This window comes from Elephas maximus, chromosome 4 (assembly GCF_024166365.1).
Source record: "Elephas maximus indicus isolate mEleMax1 chromosome 4, mEleMax1 primary haplotype, whole genome shotgun sequence".
NCBI lineage: Eukaryota > Metazoa > Chordata > Mammalia > Proboscidea > Elephantidae > Elephas > Elephas maximus.
In genome coordinates, this window is record NC_064822.1 from 102,889,244 (window position 1) to 102,907,613 (window position 18,370).

The following is an 18,370-nucleotide window of genomic DNA, read 5'->3' on the forward strand; positions in this document are numbered from 1 at the left end:
AATCACTTTTCATATGTTATCTCACTGCATGCTTACAACAGCCTTGGGGTAGGGCCTACTAGTATCCTCATTTTAACAGATGAGGAAACTGAGGCTCAAACAGGTTAAGTAACATGCCCACCATCACATAGCTCTTAAAAATAGAGCCGTAATTTTAACCCAGGTCTCTGTGATCAGAGTCTGTGTAAGACCCAGTGCATTGGGTCCTGTCTCCATCTGGGGGGCAGAGGCTGCTGAAGGGTGACCTCAGACAGTCTGCTCCACTCCTTGAGGATGGATTAATTTCTAACTGTTCCACGCAGGTCAGGCATATCTCTCCAAGGAGACTACACAAATAAGTGAGCCTTAAAGGGAGGCAGGAGGCCAATTTCAGCACAGTGTTCTGAAGAATGTTATTATTCCGCCAGTGGAGTGGGCCGCCTGGGAGGGTCTGAGGCACAGGTTTGTGGAGATGATGGCTTACATGCTCAAGGCAGATGCCGGACTTAACAAAGGAAAGCCTCATATCCTGTACTCCTCAGAGCCTTCCCTGCTCTGGGCCTCAGTTTCCCCATCTGTAAGGCTGGTGGGGCAGGACTGAGTGAGGGTTGAGGTCTCTTCCAGCTCTAACCTTCTAGAATTCTGGAATCCCTGGAGGCAGGACTCCAGCCCTGGGGTCTGGCCGAGAGAACAGAGAGCAGCTGTTCAGCCAGCTTGGTAGAACAGTGGAGCTTATTGAGCTCATACTTCCCTGAAACAGAAACTGCCGAATGGCGCATGCCCAGAAGGTAAATTCATCTGGGGGTCTGGTGAGAGGAGCTGAAAAAAATGCAGCACTTGAGGGTCAGGCAAGGAGAGCCAATTTTCAACTGTGTAGGCTGTGACAATGTTCTCAAACAATAGCAACAACAAACGCTGCATTCTGCCCCGGCCAGAGGGAAGACAGTGATCCTATGGATGGCAGTCACCATCAACACCACTGTGACCAAGCAGCCCTATGCGGGGGGGCTCTACGGAGATTCCATTCCCCTGGAGGCTGGGTTGTGTTGTGTTTGTAATTAGCAAATTTGCCTTGAATTCAACTTAAGCCACTGTTATTCATGTTACCAAAAAGTGTTCACTTCAGCAACATAAAGACCACCATTATAATGTTGTGAGACCAGAATTAGACTGAGGAAGCCTGGGATCTTCTTCCCTGGGTATCATTGGGTTGAACTGGAGGCCAGGAGGTGGACAAGAGGCCATCATAACACTTCCGGTGGTCATTCCAGGGCTTTCCTTCCACTTTGCACTATAATGATGACTAATATTGATGCAGTTAGTGTTTGGTGGTGCAGTGGTTAGGCACTCAGCTGGTAATTGAAAGGTTCAAACCCATGAGACACCCCACGGCAGAAATGACTTGACGATCTGCTCCCATAAAAATTACAGCCTAGGCTGTGTAAAGATTACAACCTAGGAAACCCCATGGGGCAGCTCTACTCTTGTCACGTGGGGTTGCTATGAGTCGGAATCAGCTCGAAGGCACACAACAATATTGAGGCAGTGACTATTTTCAGTGGGCTTTGACATCTGCAATCCCATTTGACCCTCCCAACAATCTCTGAAATAAGTAATCATAATATTACCCTTGTTGTACAGAGGAGAAAATGGAGGTTCCGAGTGGGTAAGACTAAGGGCCCTCAGTTAGCAAATCTAACAACTTTGGTCCCAAATTCTGTGTCCTTTTGCTAAGTACACTGCCATCCCTCCACCCCCACCTTTTGGGGCCATGGAGGGCTGACGTTTTCAGACTGCTTTTCCTCTCGCTTGGGGACAAGGCCAGATTAAGGCATGTGAGGGCCCTAATCCATGATGTAACTTCTTTTTAAATGTGGCTGTAATATCAGCAATTGAATGCAAAAGTAGCATATGTCATTTTAGCCGAATGAGATGAACTGGGTTATAAAATTTTTAGTGGATGTGGGATACTAAGATTTTTACTATGTACCACATTTTCTACAAAAAAAATATTCCACATATTCTACAACAAAGGAAGTGAGTCAGTGAACTTAGTTGATTCAACAATCAATGCGAAATTCTGTTGCTCTCCCACGATGCAAAATTGACTTTCAACAATTTTGCTTTAAATGGCTCATACTTCAATTTTGATGCTTGTTTTGTAATAAATGCTATAATTATAAATGAACAAATGAAAAGATGTCATAAAAGAAAATTCAATGCTCAGAAAACAAATATTATGACAAATTACTATATTTTATTTTTAGATCTTCTCTAACATGTTATAATTTATTTTTTTCTATTCTTTGCTCTTACAAATTCTTCAGTGATTTCATCACAATTAAACTGCCAAACAATATCTTCCTCCATACATGACAGGGATAATGAATTGAGTCTTTCTTGAATCACTGCTGTACACTGAGGGTTTCTGAGCCTCTTCGAGGTCGAAAATTAGCGATCTGTTGTACAGTCTGTGATCTTTAAAGTTAGGAATATGTGTAAAGCAATTTCAACATCGGGAAATGTACATTGTACTTTATCTTCTATTATGTAATCATACATGCCGATGTGAGTAAAATCTGTCTTTCCTGAATCTGTAAACTTAGTTCTCATGTGAGAATGAAATTGTCATACTTCTCCATAAAGGTTTGTATTTAAGTCATCAGGACAAGCCTGTACTAATTTCTGGGATGCCTGCATGCACTCTTCATCAGGTATATCCACACCCTTTTTTGCTTTCTTGGGCGACCAATTTAAAAACACATTTCATTGCTGCAAAACAGAAACATGTTCTGCACAATAAACAAATATTGAATTTTGCATCCTCTCAATGTGCTTACTACCTCATTTATTAGCATACATAGAGTAACACCAAGCACTACGTCCCGCACAACAGACAATAAAAAATGAAACTCACCTGAAACATAAATTTTAAAACTTTTCGTGTTAAAACCAAAAACCCAGTGCCGTCAAGTCGATTCTGACTCATAGCGACCCTATACAACAGAGTAGAACTGCCCAATAGAGTTTCCAAGGAGCGCCTGTTGGATTCAAACTGCCGACCCTTTGTTAGCAGCCTTAGCACTTAACCACTATGCCACCAGGGTTTCCCTTTTTGTGTTAGATAAATATAAATATTTCTGGTATTTTTGGGGCTTTTGCTACATTGGTATTATATTAGTACTCATGTTATTATATTAAGTGTATGCTAGATTGTGTCCACCTGTATGGCAAACATATTTTAAAGTTAAAGTTATAAATATTACTGTTTACAAAACTTAGGAAGGCTATACAGTTAGAAAAAGACGTGATTGAATTCATTGCAGTGGTCGACTTATTTGAGTTCCCTTGCTTTTGTGCATTATCTGGGACTGGAGTTCCCACTGGTAGCATACCCTCATGTTTGTATCATGGCAAAGAGTGTTACTAGTCCTCCTGCCTGGAGTTGTTGGATCAGCAGACGTGGATGTATAAGATGGTTCTCTCAAAACGGATCAGGGACCTGTTATCTATTAATATAACCCTTCCTTGCCCAGTAACCACTCATGCTGGATCCAACTGCATATTGGGTGAATATACCAAGAATTAGACTTGATAACCCATCCCCACTCTTGTTTATTAGAAAAAAATACATCTGCTCCTCACTTATGGACATGGTTAGGTTCCAAAGATCAGGTCATTATGCGAAAATTGACATTATGTGAAAACAGAGGATGACCACATCAGATCACAAAATAAAGGTAAAGTAAGTGTAAAAAAGTCCAGCGAAGTTGTGATTTTTACCATGATGATTGCATTGATGCTTTAAAGAAAAATAAAATATCAGAAATTAAATTATTAATTTTTTATTCAGAGGTAGAATTCTTGCCTTCCATGTGGGAGACCTGGGTTTGATTCCCTGCTGGTTTACCTCTTGTGTAGCCACCACCCCTCTGTTAGTGGAGGCTTAAGTGCTGCTGTGATGCTGAACAGGTTTTAATAGAGCTTCCAGACTAAAGCAGACTAGGAAGAGAGGCCTGGCAATCTACTTTCAAAAAGTCAGCCCATGAAAACCATATGGATCACAATGGTCCGATCTTGTGCATGGGATCACCATGAGTCAGGGCCTACTCTACGGTAGTTAACAATAACAAACACCACCCAGTCTTCCTATTAGCCCTGAGAACTTCCCACCATCACAGCCCCGTGAGCCATTAGGATACACTGATCTGCACAGCCAGGAAATCTCTGGAATTTCCCTATGAAATTGGGCAGGGCTGTCAAGGTAGGGAAATAGCCTATGCTGGGGCAGGAAGTGGCTGTTAAGTAGAGACCAGAGGCGCCTGAGAGAAGGATTCCATTGGTGAGAAACAGGCAAGAAGAAGGGCTCTCCCTGTCTGGCAAAAGCCTCTCGTGCTCTCCCTTGGACAAGGAAATGAGGTTCCTGCAGAACTGTAGTCCTTCCTGAGTTTGGGAAATGCAACAATGACCACCATCTCTGTGTTTAGGAAGGAGACAGACTCCAAATCCAGCAGGGCCAAGGCAAAAGTGTAAGACACTTGAGGTCTTAGAAGAGCTCAGCAAGAGAACTAGGAGGGGAGTTGGGGAAGAAGCTGGGCGAGAAAGGGTCCTGATTCCCAACTCCTTAGTAGAGCTGACCTCAACCTCCAGAACTCCTCAGGGCTAGGGTCTCCTTCCTGCTTACTCTGGTTCCTTCTAGACTCCAGACTGGGGGTGAAAGGGGCTGGAATTAAGTTTAGGGGCACCCATCAATATGAATAGCATATCTTCCAGTCTCTTCCACTGCTTCAGATACCACAGAGACTGGAGGGGGCCATGGGAGAGATAACAAGAGGAAGAGAACAGGAAAACAGCAACAGCAAGTGGTTGGGGGTATTCTAAGCCATTTAACAGCAAATTAACGAAAATTTGCAAAACGCTTTTAAGTAATATAAAAAGAAACAACTAGTTAGTCTTTGACTGTCTGCCTCCGAAAGAAGTAAAGCATATTTGCTTGTTGGGCAGCAGCCCACTTGCAGCCCTTCTGTTTTGATTCTCCCTGACACAGTCCCTCCTTCCCACCACACCTCCCTAGCAGTCCCGGCCATAGTCTGTGGCATGATGGGGGATGACGTTTCTTGGGTGAGGATAGAAGGAACTGGAGACCCTCATATGCTTGTGCAGCAGTCCAAGGTCTCTGAGGACCCAGGGGATGGAAAGCGTTCCTTGGAGAAGAAGTCAGACCAGTGAACAAAGAGGGCTTTGAGAGAGGTCTTTGGTGAAAGGTCTGAAGAGCCAGTGCCTTGGGCCCAGCCTCCTGGATGCCCTCACCCCCAGGCAGTGACTGGCTCAGGCGGACTGCTGGCTCTGGCCCCTTCTCCCCCAAAAGGGGTTCCTCATGCAGCTTTATGCTCTAAATGTTGCAGCGTGGTGCACAATTCATCTGAAGTGTCACAAGGAATGGGGCCATTCCCAGACTGGCCCCAATGTCCTGTCATCCCTTCTCTCTTAAAAGTAAAGACTTTGCACCAAGACATATTATAATCAAATTTGCCAAACCAAAGACAAAGAGAGAATTTTAAGACCGGCAGGGATAAACGAAAAGTCACCTACAAAGGAGAGTTAATAAGAATAAGCCCTGACTACTTGGCAGAAACCATGCAGGCAAGAAGACAATGGATGACATATATAAAGCCTTGAAGGAAAAAAAATTGCCAGCCAAGAACCATATAGCCAGCAAAACTGTCTCTCAAATATGAAGATGAAGTTAGGACTTTGCCAGATAAACAGAAGTTTAGGGAATTTGCAAAAACCAAATCAAAACTACAAGAAATACTAAAAGGGAGTCCTCCGGTTAGAAAATCAATAACATCAAATAACAACCCAAGGCTAGAACACAGGACAGAGCAATCGGATATCAACCCAGGTAGGGAAATCACGAAACTAAATCAAGATTAAAAAAGGATTTTGGAGTCAGACAGATCTGCTTTCAGTGGCAGGTTCTACCACTTGCTGGCCAAATGATTCTGAGCAAATGACATTCTCTCTGAGCCTCAGTCTCCTCATCTGTAAAATGGGAATATTGATATACTACCTTCATTGGTTGGTTACACAATGCCCAGCACATAGTAAGCACTCAATAGACATCACTATCATGGCTATTATTCCTAATATCCACCCTATCCTTAGTTCTTGCTGAGCTTGACCCTTGTCCAGTGTGGCCTCATCCCAGCAAATGGGCCTATAAGAGAGCTTTACTCTGAGGCTGAGCTGGGCTCTTCATGGAGGTGATTAGGGGATGTGTTTCCCCAACCTCGTGGTATAAGTGTAGGGAAAACCTCAGGCATTAGTTTAGGGTGAGGTCGACGCTGACTTTAAATGACTGAGTGCACTTACAGTGGCCACACATATGTCACTTACAAAACACTTGAGTCATATATGGTCCTGGAATTTTCAATAACTTCACTGGTTCCTAAGTTTCAAGGGGGTTCAATGAATCTATGAGAAGCTGTTATGGGTTAACTTGTGTCCTTCAAAATATCTGTGTAAATTCTAACCTCTATGCCTGTGGTTATAGTCCCACATGGGAATGAATTGTCTTTGCTGTGTTAATGAGGCAGGATTAGTGTAGGGTATGTCTTGAGTCAATCTCTTTGAAAGCATAAAAGAAGCAGATTAAGGAAGCAGAGATGGGGGAAGATAGATGCAAAGCCACAAGGAGATCTCCAAGGAACCGGGAAACAGAAGTCAAAGAGAAAAGGACCTTCCCTCAGAGCCAGCAGAGAAAGAAAGCCTTGCCCCAGAGCCCGCGCTCTGAATTTGGACTTCTAGGCTCCTAAACTACGAGAAAATAAATTCCTGTTTGTTAAAGCCACCCACTTATGGTATTTCTGTTATAGCAACATTAAGAAACTAAGACAAAAGCTGACTAAACTTATGAAACCTCTTACCAGCAAAATGTAGAACTCTACAGTAATTTTACAGATAATTTCAGTGGTTTGTCTGTGGACCCCAGGTTCATCCTTGCTCAAATTCTTCCCTCTCATCTCACAGCTCAGAGATTGAAGCCCAGAAGAGTTAAATAACTTGCATGAGGTCCCATAACTTGCTAGTGGCCTAGCTGTGACTTGAGCTCAGATCTTTGGTAGTCCTCTCTCTTCCTCCACTGGAAGGTAATAACTCCATGCTGTGCTTTGGTTGAGATTGTGTATTTCCCGACCTGGGCACTGGGAAGCTTTGCAACCTGGCTGCCTGGGATCCAGAGGAGGTTGTTTAAGTGTTAACTCAGGTGGGTCCAGGGTTGGGTAGACAGGATTGAAAAAGGCAAAGCCAGAGCCCAAGCTACGAGCCAAGAACCACCCTGCGCATGGTGGTGAGGGGTTAAAGGAGCTTGTGTGTAGCTTTTTGTGTGTGTGTTGAGAGTAACTTTGCATGTGCAAGGGCGCACGTTGCTTATTTGTGTGAGCTGGTGGTTCAGGACCAGGACTGCAGTCCAGCCCCGGAGAGGTGCCGCGGTGTTCCTGGGATGAATGGGCCTCTGTATTCAAGGCTGTGTGAGCCTCTGTGTGCGCAGGTTCCATTAACTCGCCATCGGCCACATGTGGAAAGGGGGCGGACGCCCAGAGAAGCCCAAACCACCAATAGTTCTTCTGATTTTAGAATGAAGTAGAAGATGCACAGGAAAGAAATTATATAGACCCAAACTCATACAGACGTGAGCACACCCTCGCATGCACACACACACACACACACACACACACACTCACCTATAATACCCAGTCATAACCTCCTCTTATCTCAACCCCATTGTTAAACCCCTGGTACTCAGCTGGGCACTTTTTGGGGAAAATCTTTAGCTAGTGTCCTGAAATAGATCCTAGAGAACTGACCATTTTTGTTTTTGTGACTGTCTCAGTTTTATAATGTGCATGTCTGTCTTTCTCCTGTGTCTGAGTCTGAGTGCAGTTTCTCTTTCCTCTGCCTCACCTGCAGCCCCTGATATGCACACTCCTACCTCTGTCCCAGACAGCCAACCTCACTTACACCATTGTGCCTGTGATAGACAGGCTTGGCTCCAGTCTTGTCCTGAGCCCAATGTGCTCATTCCTCCTCCTAGTCCTCCCAGGCCTAGGCCCCTATTGCCCTTGGCTGTGGTTTGTTTAATGGAGTGACTCCTGTCTGGGAGCAGCCCAGAGCTCGGGACACAGGGAAACACTTGTCCAAACTTGCTATTTTTTCATTAAAGAAGCCAAACCACGGTGATGGGCTCAGTGGCCTGGCTAGGCACCATCCTTGTCCTTCCAACCACTAGCCTGGCCTCCCCTCCCCTGGCTGGCCCTGATTAACAGAGGTCTCTGGCCCAGGACTGCTGGTCACCCACTGGGAGACCTCCTGGACTGCTGTCTGATCCCCTAAGTATGGGGATAGGGAGATCTGGGTTCTGAGGAAGTAGCTGAGGCTGAGAGAGCTAGCCTGGACCAAAGGAGAGGCCCACAAGAGACCAATGACCACACCATGTTCATCCCTCTATCCCCAGTGCCTGGCACAGAGTAGGTACTAAAAGAATAAGTGAATGAATGGTTGAGTGGATGGGAGGGTAGATAGGTAGATGAATGAATAAATCAATGAAGACCTTTAGATCCAATCAGACATTCTGATTTCCTGGTGTCTTAGTTTCTGTAACAGAAATACCACAAGTGGATGGTTAGAACAAACAGAAATGTATTCTCTCACAGTTTAGGAGGCTACAAGTCTGAATTCAGGGCACCAGTTCTAGGGGAAAGCTCTCTCTCTGCTCTGGGGGAAAACCCTTGTCTCACCTGCTCTAGCCAGCAATACTTGGAGTTCTGGGTTTGTAGTCTGGTCTGCCTCGGAATTGACTCCACAGCAAGGAGTTTGGTTTTTTTGGTTTATGTTCCTCTTCCCTCTGGTTGATGTCCCAAAATCCTTTTCCTGGGGGTGATAGGTTTCTACAGGATACTAGGGACCTTCCTCCATGGGTAGAATGAATCTGAATCAGCAGCCCTTCTTTTCTTGGGTAAGAGGGGATAACATGAGCACACCAGCTCACCCAAGCTCTCCCCAACACCACCACCACCCACCCTCCTCCTCCCCCACCCTCACTCCTACTTCCTCAACCTTATTACCTTTTACAGTGGTGCTGTTCCAGAGGCTGGGGCACCAGGAGGGAGGTTGCCCTGTGTGTGCATGTGGCTTGTCAGGGGGAGGAGGATATGTGAGATTGTGAGATTGCTATGGTTGCAAGCACTGGTTGGGGGTGGGGCACAGGTGAATGGGGTTTGGGGGCGGGTGTGGCAGTGGTCCTCTGGTGTGGAGGGAGGTGTCTGATGAGAGATGGGTAGCTCAATACAAGGCCAGAGTTGTGGGGCTCAGGGACTATATTCAGAGGTTCTGTCGGTGAATGCTTTTGTCTGTTAACTGAAAGGGAGGAAGTTCAAGTCTAACCAGAGGTGCCTTGAAAGAAAGCCCTAGCGATCTACTTACAAAATGTCAGCCATTGAAAACCCTTGGGAGCACATTGCTACTCGAACACACATGGGGTCGCCATGAGTCGGAGTTCACTCCACAGCAACTGGTCTTGGTTTTGGTCCCTCAGGCCAGACCCAGCGGAATTTTATCTAGTGTGAGCTGTTCAGAGAAGGAAGTGCTTGGAGCTCCGCAGGGGAACTTGCTGCTGGGAAGGGCTCCTGAAGTTTGACCTCTATTGTCCACTACAATTTGCCTTGGGAGAGTGCACTTAGAGGCCTTCCCTTAAAGCCCGTCTGTGGCAAAGCTGCCCTCTGAATGAGCTCTAGAAAGAACCAGGCCTTTGGGGCCCAGAGAAGCTTGCCATTGGTCTGAGCTGAGCCCATTTTCTGAGCAGACACAGGGGAACTGTTGGCTCAAGTCTTCCTGAGCCAAAGGAAAACAATTAGGAGTAATTACCATCAAGAGGCCCCCACTGAGGGGTGAGGGTGGGAAAGGCCATTTGTTTAAGAGGAAGCTGAAAGTGGCAGATTGATGTGGGGGGAGAAATAGGAGGGAGAGGGTAGGAGGAGGGGTTGAGAGAGAGTATGTGTGCTTTGTCCTTTTCTCAGGTATGAGGGGCAGGACCCCTCCCCCTAGCTTGAGCCAAGCCTGGCCTCTGTGAGGACTGAGGGGCTGTGGCGGGGGGGGGGGGGTATGCGGGGCGGGGGAGTAGTGGAGGAGAGCAGGAGGGCACAGGACTCTGCATTCCTGAGATTCTCAAACCAGTCGGAAGGGCAGAGGAAACTCCATACTGAGGAGACAGAGTATGAGTTGCAGACAGAGGTGGGAAGATAAAATGGAGTACTATGGAGGTCTAAGAGGAGCCCTCCTGGCTCAGGGGTCAAAGCGCTTAGCTGCTAACCGAAAGATCAGCAGTTTGAACGCACCAGCAGCTCTGTGGAAGAAAGATGTGGCAGTCTGCTTCCTTAAACATTTACAGCCTTGGAAACCCTATGGGGCAGTTCTACTCGGCCCTACAGGGTGGTTATCAGTCAGAATCAATTTGATGGCAACTGGTTTTAATGAACTCTGGGCTCCCTGGTGGTGCAAAGTTTAAGTACTTGGCTGCTAACAGGAAGGCTGGGGGGATCAAACCCACCCAGTGGCTCTGAGGGAAAAAGGCCTGATGATCTGCTTCTGTAAACGATTACAGACAAGATAAACCCTATGGGGCAGTTCTGCTCTGTTGCATAGGCTCACTATGAGTCGAGTATCTACTCAATGGCACCTAACCACAGCAGTGGAGCCCAAGGAATGCCTTGGCAGACACACACTTGGACACTTGATTCCTGAGCCCCTCCCTGGGGATCAGCTACATCTGCTTGGCATCGCCCCACCTTGCCATCCTCCAATCCTTAGCTTCCCCTTCTAGGTTAGGACAGAGGCCTGAAGGAAACAGTTTTGCTAATGTGGCTGTCCAGAGTTGGAGGTGAGGGTGAGAGGGTAAAAAACCAGTTGGGGAAAGTGCTGTCATGGGAGGGACGAAGGGAATTCCTCTACCTCCTACCTGGAGGAGCCTACTGTTCTGGAGAAACCCAGGGGTCCTGCCATTCCCCTTCCCCCTCCAAACTAAGGGTGAAGGGACAAATAAGGGACTTAAATACACTCATGAGAGAAAAGAGGTAGGACTGGGCTTTGTGTACGTAGTCAAAGGTTCTCTTCTTTGGCTTCACATAAGTCAGGTGTTTCCCCTGTTGACATTAAGTAGCACATTAAGTGATCTTGTGGAAACAGCTGATCACAGCACTTTTAAGGACTTTGGAGTCATACGCTGTTGGCTTGGAGTCCCTGTTTCCCATCACTGATAATCTGAGAGACTTAAGGTATTCAATCTCTATGTTCCTCGTTTTCTCATCCATAAAGTGGGGATAATAATAGCACCTCTGCCATAGGGTTGTAAGGATTAAATGAAGTGTTTGGCACATAAGGCTGGGACCAGGGCCTCAATAAATGTTTAGCATTATAACTAATATTTTCAGGAGAATAGAGCTCTAACTGCTAAATGGATGATGGATTTGAAGCCACTGTAAACCAGGCACGAGGAGGTAAGGGCTGAAATAGGGTGGAACCTGTCACAATGAAGGGATAAGCACAGTTCAGAGATGCTGAATAATAACAGTGGTTCATTCACTCCTTCAACATTCACCCCTTCAGCTGGGCACCTGGGACACGTTATAAAGTCCCTCATGGGGTACTGTCATGGGGTCTGTCATGGAGCTTACATTTTAGTGAGAGACAGACAAAACAAACAAGTGAATAATACAGTCAGATGTTGAGAGGTGTTCTGGAGAAGAAATGAAGGTAAGGAAGCTAAAAAAGGAAGCTAGGTAGTGATAATTGGGGTCTGGGAATGACATTTCACCAGAGCCCAGAGGAAGTAAGGGAGTGAGTCAGGAGGTTATCTAGGGGAAAAGCCCTCCAGTCATAGGAAACAGCAAGTAGGCCTGAGCTAAAAGCATGCTTCGTGTGTTAGACAAATACCAAGGAAGCCTGTGTGGCTGAGGCAGGAGGAGCCAGGGGAGGGTTAGTAGATGACGTTGGGGAGGTGGTGGGAAGACCATGCAGGGCCTTGTAGACTACTGTAGGCAATCAATAGGTAATTGACCAGTAACGGCCTGATGCGAAACGGGGCCTGATGCGAAACGGGGCACAGGTAGGCAACGAAGAAGAGGTTCAAGAAGTGTCTGGAGAGAGCTCCTTAAGGGAACAAACACCACCCTCCCCCACCTCCCCTTCTTTCTTTTGTAACTTTCCACAGGCCCAAGACCAGACAAGGCACTCAGGGGGGTATTTGGGAGCAGAGGCTGAGTTATGATTGGGTCCAGGTCACCACCCTGAGGGACCACCTTCTCCCCCATTTGGTGACAAGATGGGGGCAAACTCAGGTAATTGGCAGTTATCTTTGACCACATTCAGGAATCAGAAGGAAAGGCCTTCCTCCTCATTCCAACCTCAAATGGCTGAAAAATCCTAATGATGCCTAGAAAAAATATTAGAATTCAAGGATGTCCGAGAGACTACAGGGGGCTTTTCTAACCCAACACTGTAGTGTTTTACCAATACTGTGAAAGATTTTTGAGAAACTGGTGTTTTCTTGTGTTTTGTTTTATCGAGCAGGAGCTTTACGGGTAGAGCAATGGGAAGAGCTTCTTTGAGGTTGTATTTTCAGGAGAAGAGTGGTGGGGAGAGGGGCAAGAAGACAGGGGAGGCTGTTACCAGGGTGGGTTAGAAGTCCCGACTGGTGTGTTTGGCCTCAGGAGGGCTCTCTGGCAGGCTCCACAAACAGGTCTGGTTTTTAAAAGTGCCAGATAGCCACACATTTGCATGTTATTTGCGGTCCAGGCTTCAATTCCAGGTATGTGGAATGAAACGAATGAATGAACAGTATTCAGACTCTTGGTGAAGGGGTGGACTCAGGAATCCAGACCACACTGAGGAGCCAATCACTGGTCCAGCTCAGATCAGGAGACACAGACAGAAACAGAACAAACAGTCAGATCAGGAGACACAGAGACAGAACAAACAGTCAGAGAGACAGTCAGAGAGACAAACACCATCAGATCTTTTTATCAGGGTGTTTCCAGCCAAAGCGAGGAAGAAAAATTCACAGTATTTTTAATAAATTCACTTCAAAATCTAGGGAGAGTCACAGATCGATGGGCAGATATCTGACTGATCTCCACCTCTGCCCCTCCATCCTCCACATCTAGCTTCGAACTGAGCATGTCCCTAGCAATCTGCTTTCCTGATAATGCGCCTTGCTTGGTGTCTGCTTGACGGTTTCCAACTTAGACTGTAAGGTCCTTGAGGACAGGGTGACTTTTATTTCCTTGGTCAAACTATCTCTTCACCTTTCAAGACCCCCAAGGCCAGTGCCCAAACACATGCCTATTAAACATCTGGTAGAAGTGGCTCTTCTGGAAGTACAAGGCAAGACAAATGCCCTGAGGGAGCTTCTTATTGTAGCCCAGCCCTGCACCATCAGACTGTTGTGATCCATAGGGTTTCCATTGGCTGGTTTTGGTAAGTAGATTGCCAGGCTTTTCTTCCTGGTCTTAGTCTGGAAGCTCTGCTGAAACCTGTTGAGCATCACAGCAACATGCAAGCCTCCACTGACAGAAGGGCAGTGGCTGCACATGAGGTGCATTGGCTGGGAATAGAACCTAGGAGTCTTGCATGGAAGGCAAGAATTCTGAACCACCACTGCCCTCTCAGGGAGCTCAGTTCTGGTTAATAGGCAAGACCCAGAAAGCAGACAAAATAGACCATCTAAAGGACAAACCAGACAGCTAGGAACCCATAGTCTCAATCTATAAGAGAAGTAAAATATCACTGGAAAAAAATTTTTTTTTGATGGAGAAAACTGTTAACAGCCAGATGTGGTTAGAAAAAAATACTTTGAGAAGCCCCTTGGACTAGAGGGTGAGCTCCTTGGAGGACATGCTAAGGGCAGGGTAGCACATAAGATTTGGGGGCAGAAATGAACTGTTCAGGACCACAAAGGAGGCTGCAGGTTGCCATGGCAGTCCTTCTCTTTCCTCACTCTGCGATGCTTTCTAAAAAATCCTTAGAGTTACCCTTACATCAATTCTGACAGGCCAGAGGGAAGCAGCTTGCACTACTGGTGTGGAAAAAAAAAAAAAGCACCAAGTCATTGGCCTGCCTTCTGTGGCCGTGTCTCAGTCTATACTTGATGTGAAAGATGGATTACAGTACAAATACCATGTGGAGTTGTATTCTTTTCTGATTATAAGAGCTGTACTGCAGATGGCCAGATAAGAGATTATAAAATAATGTGGTCATGGAAGGTTTCAAGATGGGACATGGCTGTGTGTTCAGTAGCTTATTTGTGAAAGGAATAAAATTGTAACCTGAAAGAGAGACCTCCAGCAGACTGAAGATGCTGTGCTCCTTGGGTGCCTCTGCCCCATACTTGCCTTTCCCAGCACCTGTGTTCTGTGAAGCGTGGAAGGACAACTTCCAGAAGTTAAGTAGTTGACGGCTACTCCTCAGCTTAGAATGGAGGTCTGTACCTGTGATCTGTCCCATTAGAAAAGAGTAAAACCAAACCAGCTGTTAACACCGGCCTTAAACTATGAATCTCTACCTCAATTCCTATCCACAGCAGCATCGTGGGCTTCAACATCGTTTCAGAATCTTAGAGTTTGACAAGGCCTTACACATCTGATGCAACCACTCACACAACTGGAACTATCCCTACCTGGCAGGGTAGAGGGGCAGCTTACACTAACATTTCAAGGTTCATATTCCAGCTCAGTCTCCTCGCTTCTCCTCTCTCCCCCAGAGAATACACACGCCAGTTCTCCCTTATCTTAATGGTGACCAGCATGATCTCCTACCCCAGCGGTCCCTCCCTTCTCCACCTTCACAGCTGGGAATGAGAGCTATATGATCCGTGATAGAAAGATGTTAGGATTCAACACAGTGAAGTAAGACACTGGACTTACAAGGATGCAGGGCTGAGCCTTACTTGTCCCTCCCAAAATTACAGAATGAATTTGAAGCTGTGGCTTAGATTGCTCCTGAGCAGGGAAATACGGCATGTTTCCCAGTGACTGCACACACAGTCCAAGTCAACAACGGGGCCTGATAGCCTTGTCTCCTCGTCTCTCTTGGGCATTGTGAACCCTCAGAGAGAAAGCATCATATTCCACTTCACCTTGACCCATCCACGTGGAGGGAGGGAGAAGACAAACCCCAAGTGCTAGGCTCTATGATGAAAAGTCATCTCTCTTATTCCTGGAAAGACAGATTTAAGAGCTGGAGCAATTGCACAGGACTAGTGGTTGAAACATGAAAAACACAGGGGCTCTTAAGTCAATCCCCCTTCTCTCTACCCAGAAGAGCCTTTTATGGGCCATGTAAAACCAGGAGATGGAAAGACTATGTGATGGGATTGGTGGAAGTACTTTTCCAGGTTATCTGTTTTTCGGCTCCAGGAAAACTCTAACTTGAGGCTAACCTTGCTGGGAGCAGTGGGTAAAAGATGCTAGCATGATTACAGTGGCTAAAGAGGAGCTGAAGTAGGAAGCACCTCATGTAGAAGAGTCAATTTACCCAAAGTCTCCAGGAGGGATGAGGAAGTACTCTCACATTCAACCCTAGTCAGGATTCCTGGAAGCAACAGTGGGTCTCAGGCGACAAATGGGATGTAACTAGCCTCTGTTCCTAAGACCATGTGTTCTAAAATGGGCAGGAGCAGCCTGTCGGATTTTCTCTATACAGGACCCAGTATGAATGTGGCTTCTGTTGAAGGCTCTGTATCTGGCACTTAGTACTTACCATCTCTCAAGTGTATTCCTTTTTTAAGGAGAGGTAGGTGATTATGTTATGCCAGAGCACTGAGCACAGCGGGGAAGAGAAGATATAAGAACAGTGATGGACTTACTTAGTTTAAGGCAGGTCAAACAAGATATTGATAACATGCCCTTTTTGCCAGTGATGAAGGTCCACTCCTAAATGAAGAAGGTACATCTCCATATGCCAGTCCTGCTCTCGTTGGCCAGCTCTCTAGAAAGAATAGCCCACTATATAAGCCCACTGTATTTTGTCCCCACTGGGCCACTGTGGGCCACATCCTAGGTCTCAGCTTGGCTTACTCCTACTACGTAGTCTTAGGATCAGTAATTCCTATCTTGTGTAAAACTGCACTGGTCAGAAAGGGGACCGAGTTCAGAGAGGATCAATAATTTCTTATATATTTTTCAATATTTTGTTGCATTGTTTCATTTTCTGCTGTACATGGCAATAAATACTTGTTGCTTTGGTCTGTACAAAGTCTGTGAGAAAGGTATGACAGGTGTCATCTAAATGGATAAACAATAAAATAAATACACAAAACAATCTTGTTCTGAGTCCCCCAGACAATGGTGGGAGAGCCTGAAAAAAAAAAAAAAAAAGACTCAGGCCTTCTAACTCATAGTCCAAATCTATACCATATTACCACCTTTCAAGCTGTCACTTAAACAGTGAGTATCAAGCATCAGACAATGTCCAGGAGCCTACAATCAGTCTGCATGACTAGAGCTTTCTAAAGCAGAATGTGAAGGTCCCAGCAACTCATATATAGAAAGCTATTTATTTCCTATAGAAAACACACACACACTAAAAAAAAAAAAAAAAAAAAAGAGTGAGAAAGAAAATAAATAAAAAGATGGTCTTCCCCCCAAAAGGCAGACAGTTACGAAAAAAGGTAGGACATTTAGTTGCTGGAGTGGAAACATTAACATTCAGTTAACAATGGAATATTTAAAAAAAATAGTTTTCTTTTCAAACTGTAACCTGTGGTAAAACATAGAAAAATGTACTAAACGAGCTTGGTATAAAACAGAGTAAAATTTCCAAATAAGCCCAAGGAGAATGCACAATGCTGGGAACGATGGGGTACGAGGGAAGAGGAGAAAATATTTCATACAAAACTACCTATTACAATACAGAAAAAAGTATAAAACGTTCCTGTTCTGGAACTTAGGTACAAAATGACACTGGCATTGGATCATTTTCACTATCTAAGCCTGAGGAACTCTCAGAGGGTGGGAGCAGATGCTGGAAGGAACAAAAGAAATAGCAGTTTTTAATCTCAAGTTCATTAGTCCAAACTCCACCCATTTTCCAGTTGAAAATCTCGCGTCACTCTGTAACCTTACCCCTAAGCCACAGTTCATCCAGGCCTTCAAAGATTCTGTTAGGAAGTCCACAAACGCCCTCCACATAGGGGCTGGGATCTGTGTGTGCTGGAGCTAAATTTGGAAAATGGAAATAAGTCTACAGTCTAAAATGATGAACACACTCAGCCTTTAGGAAAAAAAAAATAGCATATCCTTGTAAAATATATATATTAAATTCTCTGTGGTTAGAAACATATTTAAACTAACTAGCCACAGACCAAACTAGACCTGCATTCATCCAATGTTGAATTTTATGCTAAAGACTGAGGTCCTTTTTCTTCTTGGTCAGAAGTAGGCAGCAGTCAAAGTGGTGCTTTGTTGCTCCACCAAACCACTCCCTGGGTGGGTCTTTCCCGTATCATGTGTTGCTAGCACATGCAAACCCCTGTTTTAAAGCAGAGGACTGCCTGAGACTTTGGGGCCCAACCAGGACCCAAGTGCTATGTCTCGGGATGGGAGAGGGCTAAGGATGATAAAACAGCCTTGTACAGAAGCGGATGGACTTCACATAGGGGCATATAAAAAGTCCTGGAGGAGGAGACTTAGGCATGTGCCCCAAAGTCCAGTTTACAGTCACATTCCTGACTACACATCTTGAAAATCACATGTGTATGTATGTGTGCGTGTATATGCTGGTGGTGGTTTTTATCCCTACCTTTCTGCCCATGCCCTTTCCTAGCTCTCAGTAAGGCCTAACAAGCGTTTATATGAAACCAAGATTCTTTCCAAGCTTCTCTCAGTCCCCTTATTAGGGAGGGACTGAGTGAGGTTGGAGCCCTTTGAAAACAAGATGGCAGAACTGAAGAAGTGAAAAACAGTCTTTCTCTTCAGCTTAGGGATGTCCCTCACCCCTTTCACAGCACCAAAGTTGCTTTGCAAAAATAGTATCTGAGATACAAAAGGAAAGGCAGATGTGCTTGTGAATGCGTCTCGCCAAGGCCTGGTCCAGCATCAAGGGCTTTACAAGAACAGAGGGTTGGGAGCAGCTGTTTCCAAGGTCTCTAGCTGTAGATAACAAAGAGCTGGTCCCCGTCGAGGTCAATGTCTGTGGCTGACACAGTCTTCACAAGAGCTTTCGGTGGAGGATCTCCCAGACCATTCGCTTCCGGAAGTACGGCATGTGTTGCTGTGGGGACACAAAGACTCCAATGATTTTTATTTCTTTTATCCAGACCAAGTCACAAAGAACAGACCCA

The 18,370-nt window shown here is 45.6% G+C and overlaps 1 protein-coding gene across 10 annotated transcripts in view; it reads right to left on the reverse strand.

Annotated features, from left to right (window-relative positions):
• Positions 1 to 15,992: 15,992 nt before the first annotated feature.
• SENP1 (SUMO specific peptidase 1) overlaps positions 15,993 to 18,370 on the reverse strand; it is a 61,662-nt gene continuing 59,284 nt past the window's right edge. For 6 of the 10 annotated variants that reach the window (XM_049882949.1, XM_049882947.1, XM_049882945.1 and 3 more), the window contains one exon: positions 15,994 to 18,300. In XM_049882949.1, the coding sequence (XP_049738906.1) occupies positions 18,238 to 18,300 (63 nt within the window). In that variant the 3' untranslated portion in view covers positions 15,994 to 18,237. Of the gene's footprint in view, positions 18,301 to 18,370 lie in introns of all 10 variants that reach the window. The other 4 variants (XM_049882950.1, XM_049882952.1, XM_049882951.1 and 1 more) reach the window with 1 other exon arrangement.